Below are 19,126 nucleotides of genomic sequence, written 5' to 3' on the forward strand. Positions count from 1 at the left end.
GAGGTCAGCACCTTCCTTTTTTTTTTTTGACGCATCCGCGTTGGTAGTATTCTTTACTTATTTACTTATTCAAACATACAAATGAAAAGGAAAGAGAAGGAATGAAATATGAAGAAAAGAAAGAAGGAAAAAAAAAAAGAAAAAAGGAAGGAAAGAAAGGGAATGAAGGAAAGGGAAAAAAGGAAAGAAGAAAATAAAAAATCTTATTTTGTTCCTTACACTGTACGGTCTTTAAGTTCTGCCGTATCTTCTAATGGAATATTAAATGAGATGTTACAAGTTTTGATAACCTACCATCCCGCGACTCCCCGCATTATTCCTTTGTCCCTTGTTAGGCTGTCTTGTGTATGGAGTAGAAGGTACTATTCCATCTATTGTAGAACTTTCTGTGGGACCTATTGTTGAATTTTCTGTGGAATATGTTGTTAAGGTGTCTTCTGTGGACGAACCAAAGTTATGTGTGCTGGACCTTCTCTTTCTTGTGTTTCTTCCGCTTCTTCCATTTCCAGAAGTATGGTTACCAAACCAAAAAGACCACGGTTTATACTGAAAGAGAAGAAAGAACAAGGGAAGGAAGGGTTAAAAAGGAAAAGGTTGTTAGGGGTGGTAGGGTTGAAGGGAAGCTTGCTAGGGGTGGTAGGTGGAAGGGAAGGCTGTTAGGTGGAACGAGGGACGATTGTTAGGTGGTAGGGTGGAAGGAAGGTTGTTAGGGTGGTGGTAGGGTGGAAAGAAGGTTGTTAGGGTGGTGGTAGGGTGGAAAGAAGGTTGTTAGGAATGGAAGGAACGGAGGTGGTCTAAGGAAGGAAAGGAAGGGGTAAAATAGTATTATTTATTTTTAGCAATTTTAAATTGTAATTTTACCTTGTATAGAAAAAATGCCAATGCTGGGAATTCTAATGCTGCTAGCGTGCCGAATGTGGAAGAAAGAGATGAAGCAGCACTCGCTTTACTTTCAGCTTCGTTTAATTTGGTGAATGTGGATTGTGCTTGTTCTTGTGCCTGCGCTTTCCCCTGTTGTGCAACTTCTAGGTCAGCTTTTTTTGTGCAGTACGATTCTAATGCTTGTGCTGCACCACAATAAAAATTGTACTTGTCTTTGAAATCTTTACAATAGGGGTCATCAAAAGAAGCACCACCACTTTCTCTATCTGGGCACTTCTCACTTACAGCCTTACAGGCTGAAGTAACTTTTTTGCGGTGAGTTGACCACCGTTGTTGACAAATAGGACCAATTTTAAGTAAATCTTTTTCTATGGTTTTATAATTGTAGGAATAATCATGGATTGTTTTTCTTTGTTTGAAATTTTCTCTGTTAAGGTTCTCAGAGCAAGTAAGCTTACATCTGTTTCCTTCATGTGCATCCTTTATTAATGTACAAATGGAATTTATGTGACTTTGGAATTGAACATCTTCCATCTTACCGCCCTTAGGTAATATATCCTCTAACCAATAATAAAAAAACCAGCAAGGTGTATCATCATGGGACGGATCTTCTTCCTTTTTCTTGGATGCGAAACAATAGGCTTTCCTAATGTTCTCTGTCTGTTTCAGAACTTCACTGTACGCACTGAATGCAATATTCAAATTATTCCTCAATTCCTTAAGTTTTCCACTACCACCATCTTCATCACAGGTCCAGGAACCTCCATTAAACGTCCTATAGAAATTGTTATCAGAAGGAAAACTAGCTGGAAATGGAACCTGTAAATACATATAATTGTTGGCAAAGGAAGGAAGGAAGGAGGAGGAAGAGGAGTGTAAAAATATGTATTATATATACATATATATATACACATGTATATATATAGTTATATGTATACATATGTATATATATGTGGACATATTATTCAAATGGCCTCCTTTTAAATTAAGGAATAGTTCACATTACCTCATCAGCCATTTTTTATTATGTATGCACGTTCTTCTTTGGTATATATATTCTACTTTTTAAAAGAAGAAGGGTTGTTGTTGTGTTGTTCACACAATTATGTAATAGGAAGTGTAAAAGGGAAGGAAGTGTTGTATGTACGCAAAAATTTTTGTTTGTTCTACGATTGTTTCTATGATGATTATGTAATGATGATTGGATGGTAAGTGTATGTATGTGGGATTTTTATTCTTGTAGCAATATACATTCCTTAATTCTTGAAATAACGGTAACACACTATACACATATGTACATCAAAATTATTATATGTGCACATATATAATTAAGGTAAGGTAGGAGGTACGAAGAATTAAGCCAAAAAATTAGCATAATGGAGTAGAAGGAAGTGGAGAGAACATATATTTTTTTATATTTCTTTCCCTTATGTTCTGTACTACAGGTTCGTAGGTTAATGCTTATAATTTTGTACTACTCATTTACCTTATTCAACTTTTATGTATATATGGGAGTGTAAATTTTCTTTCTTCTTTAACAGGAACTTTCAATATATACATTATGAATTTTCTTCTTCTATACTGTTATTTTAAAAAGTAGGGAGGCGATGGTTGTTCATTCAAAAATTGTTCACATATATGTAGTACACTCCGTGTACAGTGCAGTTCACATGCATATGTGCAGAAGACCACTCTATCCCCCCTTCCATCTTCCACCTTTACCTTCCTTCCATCCCATATGTTCACATTTTCGTACTAATATTATATTAAAATAGCTTATAAGGGTGAATGAGTTAATTATGTATAACAAGCATATATATGAGTGGGAAGGAAGAAGGGTGTGTTGCACAATGTTCGTATACAAAAATGTGCACATATGGGATGGAAGGAAGGTAAAGGTGGAAGGTGGAAGGGGGGATAGAGTGGTCCTCTGCACATATGCATGTGAACTGCACAATATATATACGTTAAAAATTATTAATAATTCTTTTTTAGCAATAGTAGAACATAAAATGCATAGAATACATGCTCAAATTTTCCTATTTAAAAAAAAGAAATTGTGCTTTCCCCCCCCTTCTTATTGTATACATTAGAGGAAGTATGTGTATAGTAATACAGTATTCTGAAGTTTTTTTTCACATTTGAATAATATAATTGATATATGTATGGAATATATATAAGAAACCTAGTCATTTCTTTTTTTTTTGGATAATATTGTACTTAAAATCGAATAAGCACGCAAGGAATGAGACGCAGCTTTCCTCTTTCTTCTTTGTACAGACATTGTGTAATTTTGCACTTTTTATATGAACTCTGCATCTAAAAGATGTGTGTAACATAAAAGAAAGCGGGGACGGACCTCCTTCGCGAACCTTCGCGCACAATTTTGAAACACATTTTTCAAATGGTCCATAATTGGAATTAAGGATGAGAAGGAAAATAAATTATTAAGATAAAAAAAATTAGAAAAATAGAAGCTTGTAAAAAACTTTAATGAACATTTTAGATGTTCAGTAAAAAAGAATTTCCCAAAAAAGTCAGTTTAAGTAAAAAATGAAATTTATACCAAACCAAACAAGTCAAAATAAAGTGAAAGGATATGAAAGGAGGGGAAATAAAGGAAAAAAAAGGTTTTTTTTTTTTTTTCCCTGCTTTTCGCATATTACATAATTAATTGGGTGTAATGTACTGAACATTACATAGACAGCTTACTTCATAATTAATAGGGAAAGGAAACATTACATTCCATCTTACCATTAAGGTGTTACATTCCAATGTGTTAAATTCCAATCAATGTTTGTTACATTTCACAATGTGTTCGTTACATACGTTGATAACGTATATTTCTATTCTGTCGTGCACCACTTCTTGCTCCGGATGGCGGTCTGCTATATACGGTAGAATTGTCTGTTCCTTTTGACAGGTTTGTGGTTGAAGTGTCCGTTGTTGTGTATTCTGTTAAGGTGTCGTCTTCTGTGAGTGTGTCCAAATCATGCTTGGTGGATCTCTTTCTTCTCTTCCCAGAGGTGTTGCTGCTTCCATAGGAGTTTTTTATCCCAGAGAATAAAGAAGTATACTGAAGTGGTAGGGTAGGAATTTTGTATTATATATATGTAGTATACAGTCTTATTTATGTGTATTTATGTGTATTTTTTGTATTTTTGTACTTTTAAAAGGAAATAAAATATTAGTAAAATGCTATTATTTAAACTTTTACCAATAGTGGTAATTACCTTATATAAAAAAAACATAACTGCAGGAAGTCCTATTGCAGCAAGTCCACCAGCAGCAGATACAGCTGGTGCTACATTGCTCGCACCACCACCACTTTCAGCACTTCCTTTCGTGCTTGCAGCTGAAAAATAAATTAGTACATTAAATAATCTTAGTGTATTCCCTCTTATTCCTCCTTTTTTTTCTTCCCTTCAGGAAGGTTGTTCCTCTTCCCTTGGAAAGTGGTTCCTTCCCTCAGAAAGGAAGGAATGTTCTTCTCCCTTTCTTAGGGAAGTATTTTATTCTCTTCCCTCTGTCTGGATACGTACTTACCTACTACACCGGTGGTGGCTCCGGAAGTTCCCTCTGCAGGAGGAGTTTCTTGTTGAGGTTGTTCATTATTACCTAAGAAATAAATAAAAGGGAGGAATATTTTAATATAATCAGGAGTCATTAGACCTGAAAATGTTGTATTTGCACCTTCAGTGGACGTGGGGACGGAGTAAGTTCCCGGGGAACATATTCCCCCTCTTTTATTTTTAATGCACGTTCCGCTTCATGTATTTCTTTACAGTGTTGTTGTAGTAATTCCTGTGGGTTATGCTTCCTGCCTGTCCCTGTCGTTTTGAATACCCCACAATTTGACCTCGCGAAAGCGTTTTCCTCACTCTCACTCTCCCTTTCGCACAAATCTTTATAAGACGAAGCAGCGGTATTTAGGTAATCTTTATACGCTGGACAATAGAGACTCTTCCCTTCCTGCTGCGATAATTTACTGTTTATTTGTTGGTAGTCTAAAGAATAGTCAGATATTATTTTTGCATTAGAGAAGAGGTCCTTACTAATGTCATAGGTGGAGTATATGTTGTCACATCCATCCTTTCCCTGTCCCCCTCCCCCCTGGGGTTTAATTTTCTCCAATATTCCATAAATACTTTGCATAAGTTCATTAAATGAAGCACAGGTGCTTATATTTTGTCCATAAGTCCATACTTTAGTCCCTAACCAATAATAGAAAAAAATGCAATCATTACTGCTGGACACGCGACTTCCTCCCATATGAATTGCGTAACACGAAGCCTTGAGGATTTTATCAACTTCGCTCTTAATATTTGGGTGCTCATTTAATACTCCATTCAATGTATTCTTTGCATCTCCCACTTCAATTTTATAGTGGTTACAATTATTTAAGCCGCTTTCAAATGCTTCGTATGCTGTTCGGGAAGGTAATAACTTGACGTACATGCCCTATAAGTGGAATATATATGTACGTGTATATATATATATGTATATACATCCATTACATATTATGTATGAAGTATTATTATGCGTGCGTAGGGGCATAATATGTATGTATTCATTCTAAGTGAATAAGAGGAGTAATTTATATTACCTCACTACCCATTGTTGACGTTTACACTGCTGTATGTATAATGTTAATTCATATTCCAGAATTATTCATGTATTTATATGCATGTTGCATATGTAAGAAATTATGCATATTCCATAATTACAATTATCAAATGATTACATTTCTTAATGGTACATACTCCACAATACTTAAGTAACAACAACATGTACACATGTACATCAAAATCATTGTACACATATTTTAATAGGGACGAAAATAGGAGCGACGAATAACTTGAATGAATAAAATGGGAAAGAGAAATATCCAAATTCCCCGTACATTCATTATATTATAATTATATTATTGACTTATGCATAATCAGCCGAAGAATTACATTATGATTTATATGCATCCATCATTATGCATACAGGAACATAATTTTTCCCGTGAGTAGTAATTCATCGCATGTATTACTGATTTATGTTGTACTGTTAATTAGAAGGAGGGGGGAGTTTTTAAAAATTGTCAATATGCACAGTGCAGTTCAAACGCATAGAGCAACTTTCCCCGCTTAATTTTTTGAACTGCTAAATATCTCCTTCATAAAAGGTGTGCACCATACTATTTGGGTTACACCCTTTGAAATACATAATATTTTTTACATATTAATATATTCATTCTCTTTCTTTCTTTCTTTTTTTTTTCTGTTCTATAGTATTAAGAAGTTCAGAAGGGTTAGAAAGGGTTAGGAGGGTTTGGAAAGGATTCATGTTCAGTGTTCAAATTACTGTTTCCCCTATTTAGTGGTTTAAAAATTCAAAGAATTCAGAAGATTAAAAGGATTAGAAAGATTGGAAGGGGTGTTGGGATGTCAAAAGTTAATTGTTCTCCTTCGGTTGTTCCATTTTGCAAAAAAATTACACAGGTTTCAGAAGATTATAACATCTTAAAATTTTAAGGAAAGGTTATGAAGATTCAGGTAAGTACACATTTCATTTAGTATTTGCACTTTATATATGTGGTTCCTAGGGGTTCGATGGTTCAAGGGAGGGTTTAAAATGGTTTTAACACTCTTGAGCCTCATATTCATTGTACTGTTTCTGTGTTCTACATTTTCGAATTTTGCATAGTTCAGGGTCGTTCAGATATTTTTGGATTGTTGTTCACTTTACTGTTCATATATTCGAGAGTTTTGAACATGTTCTAATGTTCCCTAACATATTCAGAATATTGGACGATGATCAATTATGTTCATTGATCAAGTTCCCATAGAATTTACTGCTGAATTATTATGTCCATTTTTATTCCTGCGCATAGGAACTATGTAGTCGGATAATACGATACAGGTTTATACACAGAAGGAAGTTCATTAAATGGGTAATTAGTAAGGGAGAGAATTACATGCACCCATTCCACCTTATACGTTCAGAACAAATTTCCTCATGTTCTTCCTTAATTCCTTCATACTACCAATTATTTATTCACTGCATTTTTCTATGCACCCTTTCCGTAACTACAGCAGGTCCTCTGTTAATAATACCCATAGAACCTTTAGTCTATGGCCCTGCACTCCTTATTTATATGAATATAGAGGCAGTCGTACTGAATTTAGGAGTGTTACCGAAGTATGTTGCCCCATGTGGAGTGTGAACACAGAGTGGAATGTATGCACTCTGAAAAACCGTTTTTTTAACTGAATTAAAATAAAAACGACATCGCACATATGTAGACACTCCTTAGACCCCCCTTTTTCGAAAGTGCCATGTCCGGACCTGGCATGTAACCAAAGAATGTAGCCTATACTCCTCTCCTCCATTTGCATTACCCTCCCCCCTCTCTCAACTTGGCATTCCACCCGTTCTCATTAGTTCTATGGACGTTTCCTATTTTAACTTTCCCTTTTTCTTTCTTTTTTTTTTTTGCATTTTTGGGTGGGGTCATATGATAAGGTTAAGGGGGGAGACAACCAACCGGCGGAGGAGACCCCAACGGGGATGATCCCACCCTCAGGGTGTTGCCCAGCATGGGGTGTCACTCAGCTAGGGGTGCCACCCCAGGTGAGGAGGATATAGAGAAACCTTCCATACTATGCTTGTTACCGTTACGTACTATCCATATGGGGTATATATAAGCCACTTAGCTCATACAGAGCACAGAGAACTGTCTAATGGCAGATTATGAATTTTTTCTATGGTTCCGTTGTTCAAATTGAACGTATACATATAATTCCTTAGATCATGTGTACCATATGGATCATGTGGATCATTTGTTTAGCTTAGTTCCAAAATTTTAACGTGCCCTACATTTTCTTATTGGCGCGACATTATTATAGGGAAAACGATAAAAGAAGAATTGAACGTTATCATACAGTTCGGGGTCTCTTTGTCATGTTCATAATGGGACCCATAGTAAGTAGCCTATGTATGAACAAGTTAAATTCCCTATTTCAGTATACAATAAAAGGGAAGCGGCAGAGTATTAATGGAACACATGTGAAGACATGTTATCGGGCACATATATATCACGCTCATGCATTCTTAGTACGTGCTATGGAGAGTGTGGATGCTAATCCTTGCATTAGTATTTGAGGACTGTGAAATGGAAATGAAAATGTGTGGGATAATGAAATTTTACATTTAGATTATTTATTACAACACCTTTGAAAAGAAGAATGGTCGTGGTGTAGTGTTATACTTCACACTTTATATTATGCTTATACTTAAGAAAAGATAGGCATCCTCAGGAGTGTCTGCATTTTTGAACATTCCTGTATTTGTCAAATTTAATAAATCCTGTTTTGCAAACATGCAACCAGGAGGTTTATTTTTGTATTTTTTTTAGAGAATATCTATATGATGTAATATTCATACTATTACATGACTGAGCACACCTTTAATGCATGATTAAATGACAAAGATATAAATTTCCGTTTAATTCTTCATCCTTGATAATTTTATTAGACTATGTGTTCTTTTTTTTTTTAGTTTACACGCATATATATTATTAATTATGCATATCGGAACCATGTTTTTTTGTGACATTACAACAATTGAACATAAATATTCGTTTAATTCATCACCACCCTTCTTTTTCAAATGAACCTCTTCCCTTTCCTTAATATTTTTCATTTTCATGTGAAACTGAAAGTGAATGTTGAAGTGTCCAAAAAAAATAACCCCCCGTAAAACGCACATCATAAAAAAAAAACAAATGTGCTATAATCGGAAGGATTATAATTTTTAATCCATACAGGGAAGAGTTAAAAAAAGGAGCACCAAGAAAATAAATAATACACAATAAAATGATCAACACTAATATCAACATAAAAAAAAAAAAAAAAAAAAAACAGATGGGTCACACAAAATGTCACTCCCGCGAGGTGGATGCACACATTCCCGCACTATTATGGATACCCCCCTGTGTCAGTAACAAATGGATGTATATTTCCCCGCGAAAAGGGGAATAATGTGCATTTCTATCCTCATAGGGAGAAACACCTCCTATATGCTAACCATTTTAAACGTGTTGCTCCTCTTCGACGACTGCGTTCTTCCCCCTTTGATATATGCTGCCCACTTTTGACGATAGCAAACCCATAATCCAATCTACGATTTTTTTCGAAACTTCCTCATTTCCAGGCTCCCAAATGATGGTATGCTCCATATCCTCCAATGTGTGCATTTCCTTATTGTTTACATCGAGTCGATCATAGAACGACAGGGATCCGCCATAGCAGCATAAAATATCCTCCTTAGAATGAATAATCAACACAGGGATATCCTTAGGCATGTGTTCTATGTCATTGTCTAAGGTGTCAATTGCTTTCAAAAGCTCATAGCCAAGTCTACACGTGATTGCCTCCTTAGATCGAATTTTATCATACTCAATAATATATTTAACATAGGAATTCTTCTTATATGGATATTTGTTAATAAGTCTCACGGTTGGAAACCAATCAGCAATGCACTTGGACAATGGGAGATAAACGTACTGAAAGAGGAACGAATTTCTCGATGGTAGCTTTTTAACAGTTATCATGGGAGAGATGGAAATGCACCCACTGATGTCTAGTTCTGTACTTTTCCTATTTTGCGACTTTCCCAATATTTGTAGCATCCTTAAAGCGATACTTCCCCCCATAGATATACCTACTACGTAAGTGGGAAGAGTCTTCCTTTCACATATTTGGTCCTCCCGAAATGGCAAACTACCACCCATATCATCACCATTTGAACCATTTATGCTATCCTGAATGTTCCTAATATACTGCATTACATCATAGGCGAAATCATCAAACTCTTTTACGTTAGCTTTTAAATTGTCCCACCCGTCGGACAGTCCATGACCTTGTAAATCTATTCCAAAAACGGAATATCCATTTTCGTTGAAATGTTCTATCCAGCTATCTTTATAAACGTAAAAATTGTTTTCATCTTTTAATATGGCTTTATCGTTATTTACAATTTCAACGTTATGCCTCAAAAATGAAAACCTCGTGTGTGAATTTAATCCATGGATTAATACAATGAGGCCTACCGCATTCCTTACTATCCATGCGTATGATCGTAATAACAACCCATTCTTATTAAGAAATGAATCATGCTTTGGTGTTCCATCAAGCCGAGTGGCTCCTCTCAAGCATATTTCTTCATCGCGCGACTCTGATTATACACATGGGAGGGCTAAAACACGCATCAAACAAAACGCAGCCTGTATAAACCCAGTGTGTATTTGTTCATTCTTTTTTTTTTTTTTTCTTTCTTTCATTCATTCATTCTTTCTTTCTTTCTTTTCTTTCTTTCCTTCCTTTTTTGCGTCTTTAAATAATACTTAAAAGTTTAACTCAATTATTGTTCATATAAGTGTACACATAAATATTAGTGTTATAACAAATGACCTTTAACAGCAACATATGATACATAAATCACATGGTGCAAATGTGCTTATTATTCATGAAGGAAAAGAAAAAAGAAAAAAAAAAGAACAAAGAACAAAGGAGAAAAAAACAAATAAAGTCAAATAAAAAAAAAAGCATTTCTTTAATAAGATAAAATTTCATCGTAAAAAATACAAATAAAAAGACACAAAAGGTGTTTGTGTTATTAAGTGTATATATACACATATATATATGCGGTATGTTCATATATTTACTTTAAAAAAAAAAAAAAAAAAGAATAGAAACTGCTGCATCTTCTTTTTCTGTTTGTTATATGATTCGCATATGCATTTGAAAAAAAAAAAATAGTGTCATCAGAAATATATATATACCACATGCTCACGTGTAAAAGTTAATAATTCTTTCCCAAACAATTCTGGGGGTGTTTTCCTCTTTTTACAATCTCTAAGTGAATTAAAGCGTATGCATAATACAATCATATTATTCCACCTACTAGCGCTATATACATTATTTTGCGTTCACACACATCTTTCCTAATCCTTCATCTCCCTAACTTCGTGCACTGAAAAACACGTATTTACCCACTACATTACTAAATGGAGCTTTCTCATGATGCCATTACGTCTTTCTACTTGGTTCTATTTGGTTCTACTTTGTTTTAATTTTTTCTAAGGTGTACATTAGTTTGCTTCGTACAACCTAACGCTCTTAGCACATCTTACTTATACAACCATTTCATGCGAAACCGATCTAAGATGAATATCTACGCAAATCCATAAAACGGGGGTGCGTAACCTTTGTATGCTGCTTCGTGAAATGGATGCACAACCTATCATACAGCCGCTTCACTTCCATATGCTTCACGTCCATATACGTAACTCTCAAACAATAATCTTTTGAACACTTTACACATTCTATTTCTTCTGCACTAATTTGATAATTCCTCGGATTGACAAAAACAAAAGAGAATATTTTACTCAGAGATGATAATACAAATACTTGCCCCCTCCATTCCCCTATTGAAAAATAATCTGAGGAAAACGACAATTCTTCTTACATTCTGCATACTACTTTACATTTTTTAACATCTTAATATGCAAGCACTTCTTTTATCTCACTTCCTATACATTTAGATGAAACTTTATTTTATTACTTGATTTGATGAGGTAACACTTTCCCCATATCCCCCTATTATTCACGGCAAAAAAAAAGGGCCTTAGAATTTTGATATTGTGTACACATATGTCTACATATGTCACACCATGATAAATAGTTGTAAGAACTATTGAAGGGTAATAAATTTTTGACAAAAAAAAAAGTTAAAACTGGGAATTTCTTCTCACACATCTGGATGATCCTCTCATCTTCATCTAGTCGCGCGAAAGGCGACTTACACCACCTCCATCTATTTCCTTGTTTTATATGTTACATTTTAGCCAGAGGCCATTCATTCCTAAATTTGCAACAAGAACGCTAAAGGAAACAATTTTAAAAAAATCATTTCTCTTCTTATGAATATTTATTTGTAGATGACTTGGAACTTCTGCGTGAATCTGTGAATGAGGCATATAGACCAACCTTTTCCGAATTACGCTTGTGATGCTGGTTGTTCAGGTACTTCCGCTCTTCTATCCCACTCTGCTTTAACTATACTTAAAAACCATATAAAATCATGGTTAGCCCAATAGAGGAATTCATCTGAAATATACTCCTTCGTTTCCAAGGGATAGTTATCATCTTCAATAACTTCGTTCAAACTACCAGCTAGGAATTGTAAATATCTGTACCATCTTTGATTCCACATTTGGCATTTCCATTCCCCATCTATAATATTATTTCGTTCTGTGAAATCAATGTAATCCTCTACCATATTTATAAATGTGTCATTCCATGTATTGGTTATTTTATGAATTAGTTCATCCAACTGTTCCTGATACTGTTCTTGCTGTTCCTGTATAACTTGAACGCTTAATGGGCTGCTTAACCCAGAAACGTTGGTCATACTATCCATCATGTCAGTATGGACTTCACCCTGTAAGCCTGCATATTCTTGGAATATATTTGAATTATTTGATCTTAAAATTCTTTCTAATCGTCCGACGCTTTTAGCGGCGTATACATTTTTACCACGGTTCGAGTACTCAGCAGGATTTCTACAAGGGAAAAAGATCATACCGTATTTAAGAAATTTAAAAGCATTCACACCTATGTTCGGGAAGCATGGGTTTAAAACAGAAACCAGCAGCTGCGCAAATCGCAAATGCTACTTACACATGTATATGAATATGTATATTTGTACAATTTCTTATATATATTTTTATGCACATATATATATATATATACATATACACATATATACGAACGCGTGTACACAAATATATGTGTAACACAAATGCATAACAAAAAAGTTTGCTTGTAAATTTTACTTCATATCCTGTGGGGCACGGGATTGCCAAAACACTAAAGTCACAGCGATAACTCTAAATAAAACAGATAACACATTTGCTTTCATATTTCTGGAGTTTGACTTATTACTACTGTCCATTTTGAATGTTAAAATATGTTCCTCTTCTTTAATTAAAAACTAAATTGACGAATAGCCTGATTCTCTTGTACGATTATTCAAGACAAAATATTAGCTTCCTAATAGTATATAGTTATATATAAATTTAAATTATGAAATAACTATACACTTCAATTATATTTTCATGCTAAAGGTCATATGAAAAATACAAACTCAGAAAAAAAAAAAATACTATAAATTAAATACTTCTCTATATAAATTTTAAGACTGAAATGTTATTCTGATTTGAAAATTTTAAAATGAAGACTTTCTCCAAATTTTTAAAATTCTAATAAAAACTTAAATCCCTTTCGTCAAGTGAGTTTTCCTTAACTATTGGAAATTCATGGATTAAGCCCTAAACTAAATATTTCAGTTAAAATAATTAATTTTATATCATAAAATAATGACAATAAATACCTAATATGTTTATCCCATTTATAATATTTTATTCTTTTATAACATTTTATTTCTTTACAATATTCTATTCTTTCACAATATTTTATTTATTATGAACGTTTCCTTTTTTTTTATACGTTTTATTTTCTTATAGCATTTTATATTATTTATAATATTTCATTTTTTAACATACATTTTCATTCTTCAGTCGTTTAATCGTTTATTATTTTAAGCTCTTTTTTTTTTTGAACTTGAATTAATATTTTATTTTTAACGTATATTTAAATGCGAAACAGTAAATAGTCGGTGCTACGTGCTTTTATTCGCGTACACACGTATGAAGCAGTTTTATCTATTTAGTTATTTTTATGCATATAATTTTTTAACTCCAATTTATGCTGTCGTTTAGCGAGCCCTGTTTCATATGACATGTTAAAATTAGTCCAATATTGGGAAAATTCAGAACTATTCCTCTTATATGCATCTAATATCTAAAATCGTAGGCAGTAACTATTCTTCCCAGTGAATATAAAATTTATTTTAATAAATCTAATCTGCTTAGCGTATTCTCATTCTTCATATTTTTAACATTTATAAAATGAAAGTTATTTCATAATTCATTGCCACAGCTCGCGTATTTAATTATGAAGCAGCGCCTGCTTTGTTCATTGCATAACTATTTTTAAATCCTTTGTTCCTTGCCATCGCTGTTATTTTTTTATTTGCTCTAACTTCTATTATATGTGAACGTTCGACTAGACCTGTATTATGTGTTAATACGTAAATACATAACATATTCAGTACATTTCGAGTATATATTCGTAAAAACAAAAGAAGGAAAAACCTAATAATAGTAGTTATAATTCCAAAAATGTATTGCACCTCTTACAAACGTTATCTTGCGTTGCTTTCAGTTCGAATAAATTCAAAGAAATATACGTAAATATATGGCAAAAAAGAAGAAAACGTAAAAGGTTTTCCATAAAATATGGGTTAAAATCTTCGACCTTTTTTTTTTTTTTTTATTTAAGAAAACATAAATAAGGACACGACACACAGCATTATTATTGCATCTTCAGATGCACTTTTTAATTTAATATATGAATGTGTTATGTAAGAAAAAAAAAAAAATAATGATAATACATTTTGCATTTAATAAATTCATTTGTTAAACATTTCTATACCATCGCTACGAATGCCGAAGTGAAATTAATTCTAATGCTGACTCAGAAATATGTTAAAGTTTAAAAAAAAAAATTCAAACTCATCATATTATTATATTTTATTTTCATAGGGTTTAAAAAAAAGTCGCTTCCCCTTAAAATGTGTAGTGATCACAGAAAAACATACCCTTCTTTTATTTCACATTTTTTTACCCCCTATGCTTAATTCTACGATGGCATCGCAAGGTCTAATTCTCGGCATCTCCTTTTTCATATTCTGATTATTATTATCATTAAAATAATGGGTTGTAAAGTATGCCCATAAGGTTAATGGCTATGCTTCACATTAATCTTTTCGCGTTAAATATTTCTATCAAAAAATAATTCCATACACTGTGGACAAGAAATTTTTTGCATGAACGTTGAAAATAACGAGGAAGATTTGTTTTCTCAACCCATTATTACTTTAAATATCATTTGTTGTGACTCTTATTTGATGAGAAGGTAAGAAGCATATGTTTTTATTCTTGCCCTAATGAATGATTATGTTTTAATTAATTACCATTCCAATAAGTCCAATGTGATAGCAAATATTACAAGAACATACTGTATAAATGAAAGCGCTATTAATATAAAATAATTTTCTCTTTTTTATTTGACAAATATGTTCTTCTTTCGACATTTCATTGCTTATAAAAAGTTATGAATCAACTATCGTGCGCGCCACCATTTCTCTCTTATGCATTCCCTTAACGACGTTTTAAAAAAAATTTTTATATATTATTTTATTAATTGGTTTAAATGGAATGACACCTGTTGGATTCCCTTTTACCAGAATTGTAATTATTCTATTTTCGGAAGTATCCCATTTATTTCCTTTCAAAATGTGCATTTCTGCATATATTGTGAAATGCAAAAATGTGTAGTGGCTATCTACACAAAATTAACATTACGAAATTGTCTAATCCGTTTTGAGACAATTAGGAACACTTGTCTGAATCTCCACCCACTTTACAGACAAATAATTTTTTATATTCTGTTGCTGAATGCAAATTAGGGACGGTCCACAAGTAATATTTACTTATTAAGCATACCATCGCGTGATGATATAGTACCCCGTACTGTTGTAAGTAGTTTTTTTTTTTTTTTTTCTTTTATTCAATGTGTGCCTTTTTTATTTGTAATTCTAAAAAACTGCGTGGGAGCAAATCACTTTAAATTATGTCTTTCCAAATATTGCAACCCTTTTAACGGATGATATTTGAAACTTATAAAACGTGTTTCCAAACTTGATAACATTTCAGAACAGTGATTCATTATGCATTAGCAATGTAGACATATGCAATAATACTCGCACTCTTTCGCGATGACTATTCTTTTAGGATTAGTCTCTTTTGTGTTGTCCCGCATTTTTACTCCCCTGCACCAGTTAAACGCGTCTCGTACATTAATTAAAGGCACAGTATATAATAAAATTAACAGTAAGCGTAATCTATTTTTAATAGAAGGTAACGATTATGCCAATACAACGTATAATCAAAATGGACGTATACGAATTAAGAGGGGAATTGCCTAACATTTTGAGGAACGCATATTTTTTCCTTCTCACATTTTTTTCGTTTTAATTTTAGCGTATGTATGCGGCATCATTTTGCATAACATATTAGTAAATTTATACTTCATTAATGTCACAACTTTTTTCGTTAAATATATATAGATATGCATACTACACGCATAACGTAGTTTTCCTTTCCGCGCGACAAAACATTCTATATGTTCTAAAAATATTTTTACGGAAATCAGAGTTCTTTTAAACTATAATTTTTTTTTTTAGCGTTCTAAATGCATCATGAACATTGCATATTACATATAGGGTGTGATATATATATATTTCTTTTTTTTTCCACTTAACCATTTTCTTGTAAATTTTAGAGGGGATTTTCTATGAGCACTCGTCGTACAGCTAAATCAGCTGAGGAAAAGAACCCGGCGGGTTCGCCCACCACTTAATTTACACCCATCATTTAATTATTAAAATTTTAGCGGAAGCGATACTGGTTATTTATATTTAAAAATATTCAAGATCTATGTACTAGAATGATGCTATTAAATTATTTAAAAAAGTGTAAAATTTATTTTCCCTTACTCTATATGTAAAGGTGCAAAATAAACATATGCAAGCTACATTTAGTCCTATAAAAAAGTGTACGAATTTTAGCATCCCCTAAGATCCAGCAAATTAACTTTACAAACTTTTAAAAATAATCTACATTCTTAGTTGGTATAACTTGTTTTCTCAGTAATAATTTAAGAAATTACACTAAATTGGGGATAACCTTTTTTTTTTTTTTCAGGAATTGTGTATTATTTAAAATGTGCTTACAAGCACGCAAGTTATAACAGATCTTAGATAATTAGAAGAAAAACAATTGTCACTTCGAAACTGGTAAAGGCATTTTATAAAACTGAAAATTTCCTAATATTTATTTATGTACAGAAAAAAATGTAAGCAAATAATTGCTTCTATTCTAGTTTATTTATAGCTGATTCTCTATTTACCCATTTATGTGTAATAATTTATGCGCCCCTTTAATGTTAAAAAGTAATTTTTTTTTATACACATACCCTTTATTAAGGGGGGAATAATAAAAAAAACCTGAATGGCTCAACGAATATTAACAATTTCTGAACTTATATTTATTATCTGCTTAGGATCTACTTAAAAATTGTTCCTATAATTAGTAACATTTTTTCACAATTAAAAATATATAATAGTAATTTAATTAAAGCATTGTAAGAATATTTTCTTCCTAAATTGTTAAAAAACATAATTTTATGGAAAAGAAAAAAATTATCAATTGAATTAATGTGATGGCAATAATCCATTCGAACTTTTAAATCTCCCTTAATAATGCTTTGTATCATTCACACTATTATAAATTTTATTCAGCATGCCAGAACACACTAGCAAATTTTCAGTTTTCTCAAAAATTGTCACGTCCTCCCTTTTAGTACTTGTATGAAAAAATTACAACTGAACAGAATATATATTACACTTTGACATTTGATGTTTGCTTAATTCGCGCACACCCGTTGGGGAGCTAATATATTTCTATATATATTTGTTTCCTCGTTGCATAACCCCTTATTCCCTTTGTTGCTCTGTACTACATATATATTATATGAAAATGTGTATGCCATAAACTGGTGAACATTTTTCTTTTCCTTTTTAGTCATATACTTTTGTTGAATCATGGGATAGCGTACCATGCCAAGAAAATGCCGTCAGAACCAGCAGATTGTTAACAGGCCATACCCTAATAGGAAACGTACAAGGAACTCAATACCCATATTTAAAAAATAAACTCATTGAGTTGTTGGACGAAGAAAATGATGCTTCTGGAAAAAGCTTAAACTACATAGTACACGATGGGGTGTGCAGAAATACTTTTAGCAACCCAATCCATGAGGACAATTCCCAACAAAGAAGCTACCGCAATTTAGATGCATCCTTTGATCATATTAGAAGAACCAATGAAATGAAAAGAAGACTACAAAAAGAATCAAAAGGAACTAATGATTCCTTAGACATCGACTGTTTCCATGATGACGAAGAGTCTTCACGCACACCATCATCTATGGCATTGGAAAGGTATGATAAATCCAGATGTTCTCGCAAATATTTAACGTCTGCATTAAAAAAAAGAACATCAAGTGGATCCATACAATTCGACTACAAACCTGAAGAAAACTTCGAAACTCTTAAAAAAATGGTTATGAAAGTTTCTGGAGCAGAAAACCCATTTGAGCGTGGATTCATTGGAGCTTTACAAAAATTCGATAAAAAATTCGAAATCGAATTATTACGTTCAGTAAATGACAAAGCTCTTTCCGACTATGATGAGTGCAGATATAAAACCGCAATAGGAAAATACAAACACTTTATGAAAAAATTTAGAGTGTTCTTACCACCAACTATGAACATGGCTATTTTAATGTTAATGTTGGTATTTCAATCATTATTTATCCCGGGAATCTTTACATTTTTGTCATTCACATTCTTTTCAATGATGTCTTACTATGGATATAAATTTGCAAAAATTAACAAAATGAAGAGACATTACAGAAACTTTGTGAAAACGGGAAGATTCAGAAAACCAATTGAATACCAAAAGAATTATTATTCTTAGGGGTTATGCAAAGATTTTTAATGTGGATTTTTAAATGCGCAGAAAATTGTGCATAATTTTTTAATTTAAAAATATATACAAAACAAAGCATATTTGATGAAATGAATTTTTTTTTTTTTTTTTTTTTTTTTTTTGTAATTATAAAAAATATGATTAACAATATAATTTTATTTTTTTGCTAATGCATAATCGTAAGATATTTACATTACATTTTTTAACTCTTTATTTGATGAATAGTTAATTAAATGTAATGCCACTACCGACTACTACTACTAATAATAATTATAATATGAAATGAAAAAGAAGTCATATTTTATACATACATGAATAATATTATATCTTTCCTTTTTTTTTTTCTCATATATTTTTTGTTGTGTTTGTGTAATAACTTTTATTTCCTGTGCCTTTTTTTATTAATTAGTTTATTAATCCGATTCTGCATAATCTTTTTTTATTTTATTATTATTT

The 19,126-nt window shown here is 32.4% G+C and overlaps 4 protein-coding genes across 4 annotated transcripts; 1 reads left to right on the forward strand and 3 right to left on the reverse strand.

The window, feature by feature from the left end:
• Nucleotides 1-273: 273 nt before the first annotated feature.
• PCOAH_00004030 (KIR-like protein) lies at nt 274-1,900 on the reverse strand (the record flags this gene model as incomplete). Its single annotated transcript, XM_020057218.1, has 3 exons — nt 274-546; nt 862-1,701; nt 1,889-1,900. 3 exons carry the CDS (start codon nt 1,898-1,900, stop codon nt 274-276), a joined length of 1,125 nt encoding a protein of 374 aa, XP_019912939.1.
• A 7,062-nt stretch (nt 1,901-8,962) lies between these two features.
• PCOAH_00004040 (PST-A protein) lies at nt 8,963-10,185 on the reverse strand (the record flags this gene model as incomplete). The annotated part of the gene is made up of 2 exons (XM_020057219.1): nt 8,963-10,107; nt 10,167-10,185. 2 exons carry the CDS (start codon nt 10,183-10,185, stop codon nt 8,963-8,965), a joined length of 1,164 nt encoding a protein of 387 aa, XP_019912965.1.
• Nucleotides 10,186-11,931: 1,746 nt separating this feature from the next.
• PCOAH_00004050 (Uncharacterized protein) lies at nt 11,932-12,888 on the reverse strand (the record flags this gene model as incomplete). The annotated part of the gene is made up of 2 exons (XM_020057220.1): nt 11,932-12,496; nt 12,770-12,888. 2 exons carry the CDS (start codon nt 12,886-12,888, stop codon nt 11,932-11,934), a joined length of 684 nt encoding a protein of 227 aa, XP_019912992.1.
• Nucleotides 12,889-17,419: 4,531 nt separating this feature from the next.
• PCOAH_00004060 (Uncharacterized protein) lies at nt 17,420-18,658 on the forward strand (the record flags this gene model as incomplete). Its single annotated transcript, XM_020057221.1, has 2 exons — nt 17,420-17,485; nt 17,702-18,658. 2 exons carry the CDS (start codon nt 17,420-17,422, stop codon nt 18,656-18,658), a joined length of 1,023 nt encoding a protein of 340 aa, XP_019912799.1.
• Between the last annotated feature and the right edge of the window lie 468 nt (nt 18,659-19,126).

Source organism: Plasmodium coatneyi, chromosome 3, assembly GCF_001680005.1.
Source record: "Plasmodium coatneyi strain Hackeri chromosome 3, complete sequence".
Lineage (NCBI taxonomy): Eukaryota > Apicomplexa > Aconoidasida > Haemosporida > Plasmodiidae > Plasmodium > Plasmodium coatneyi.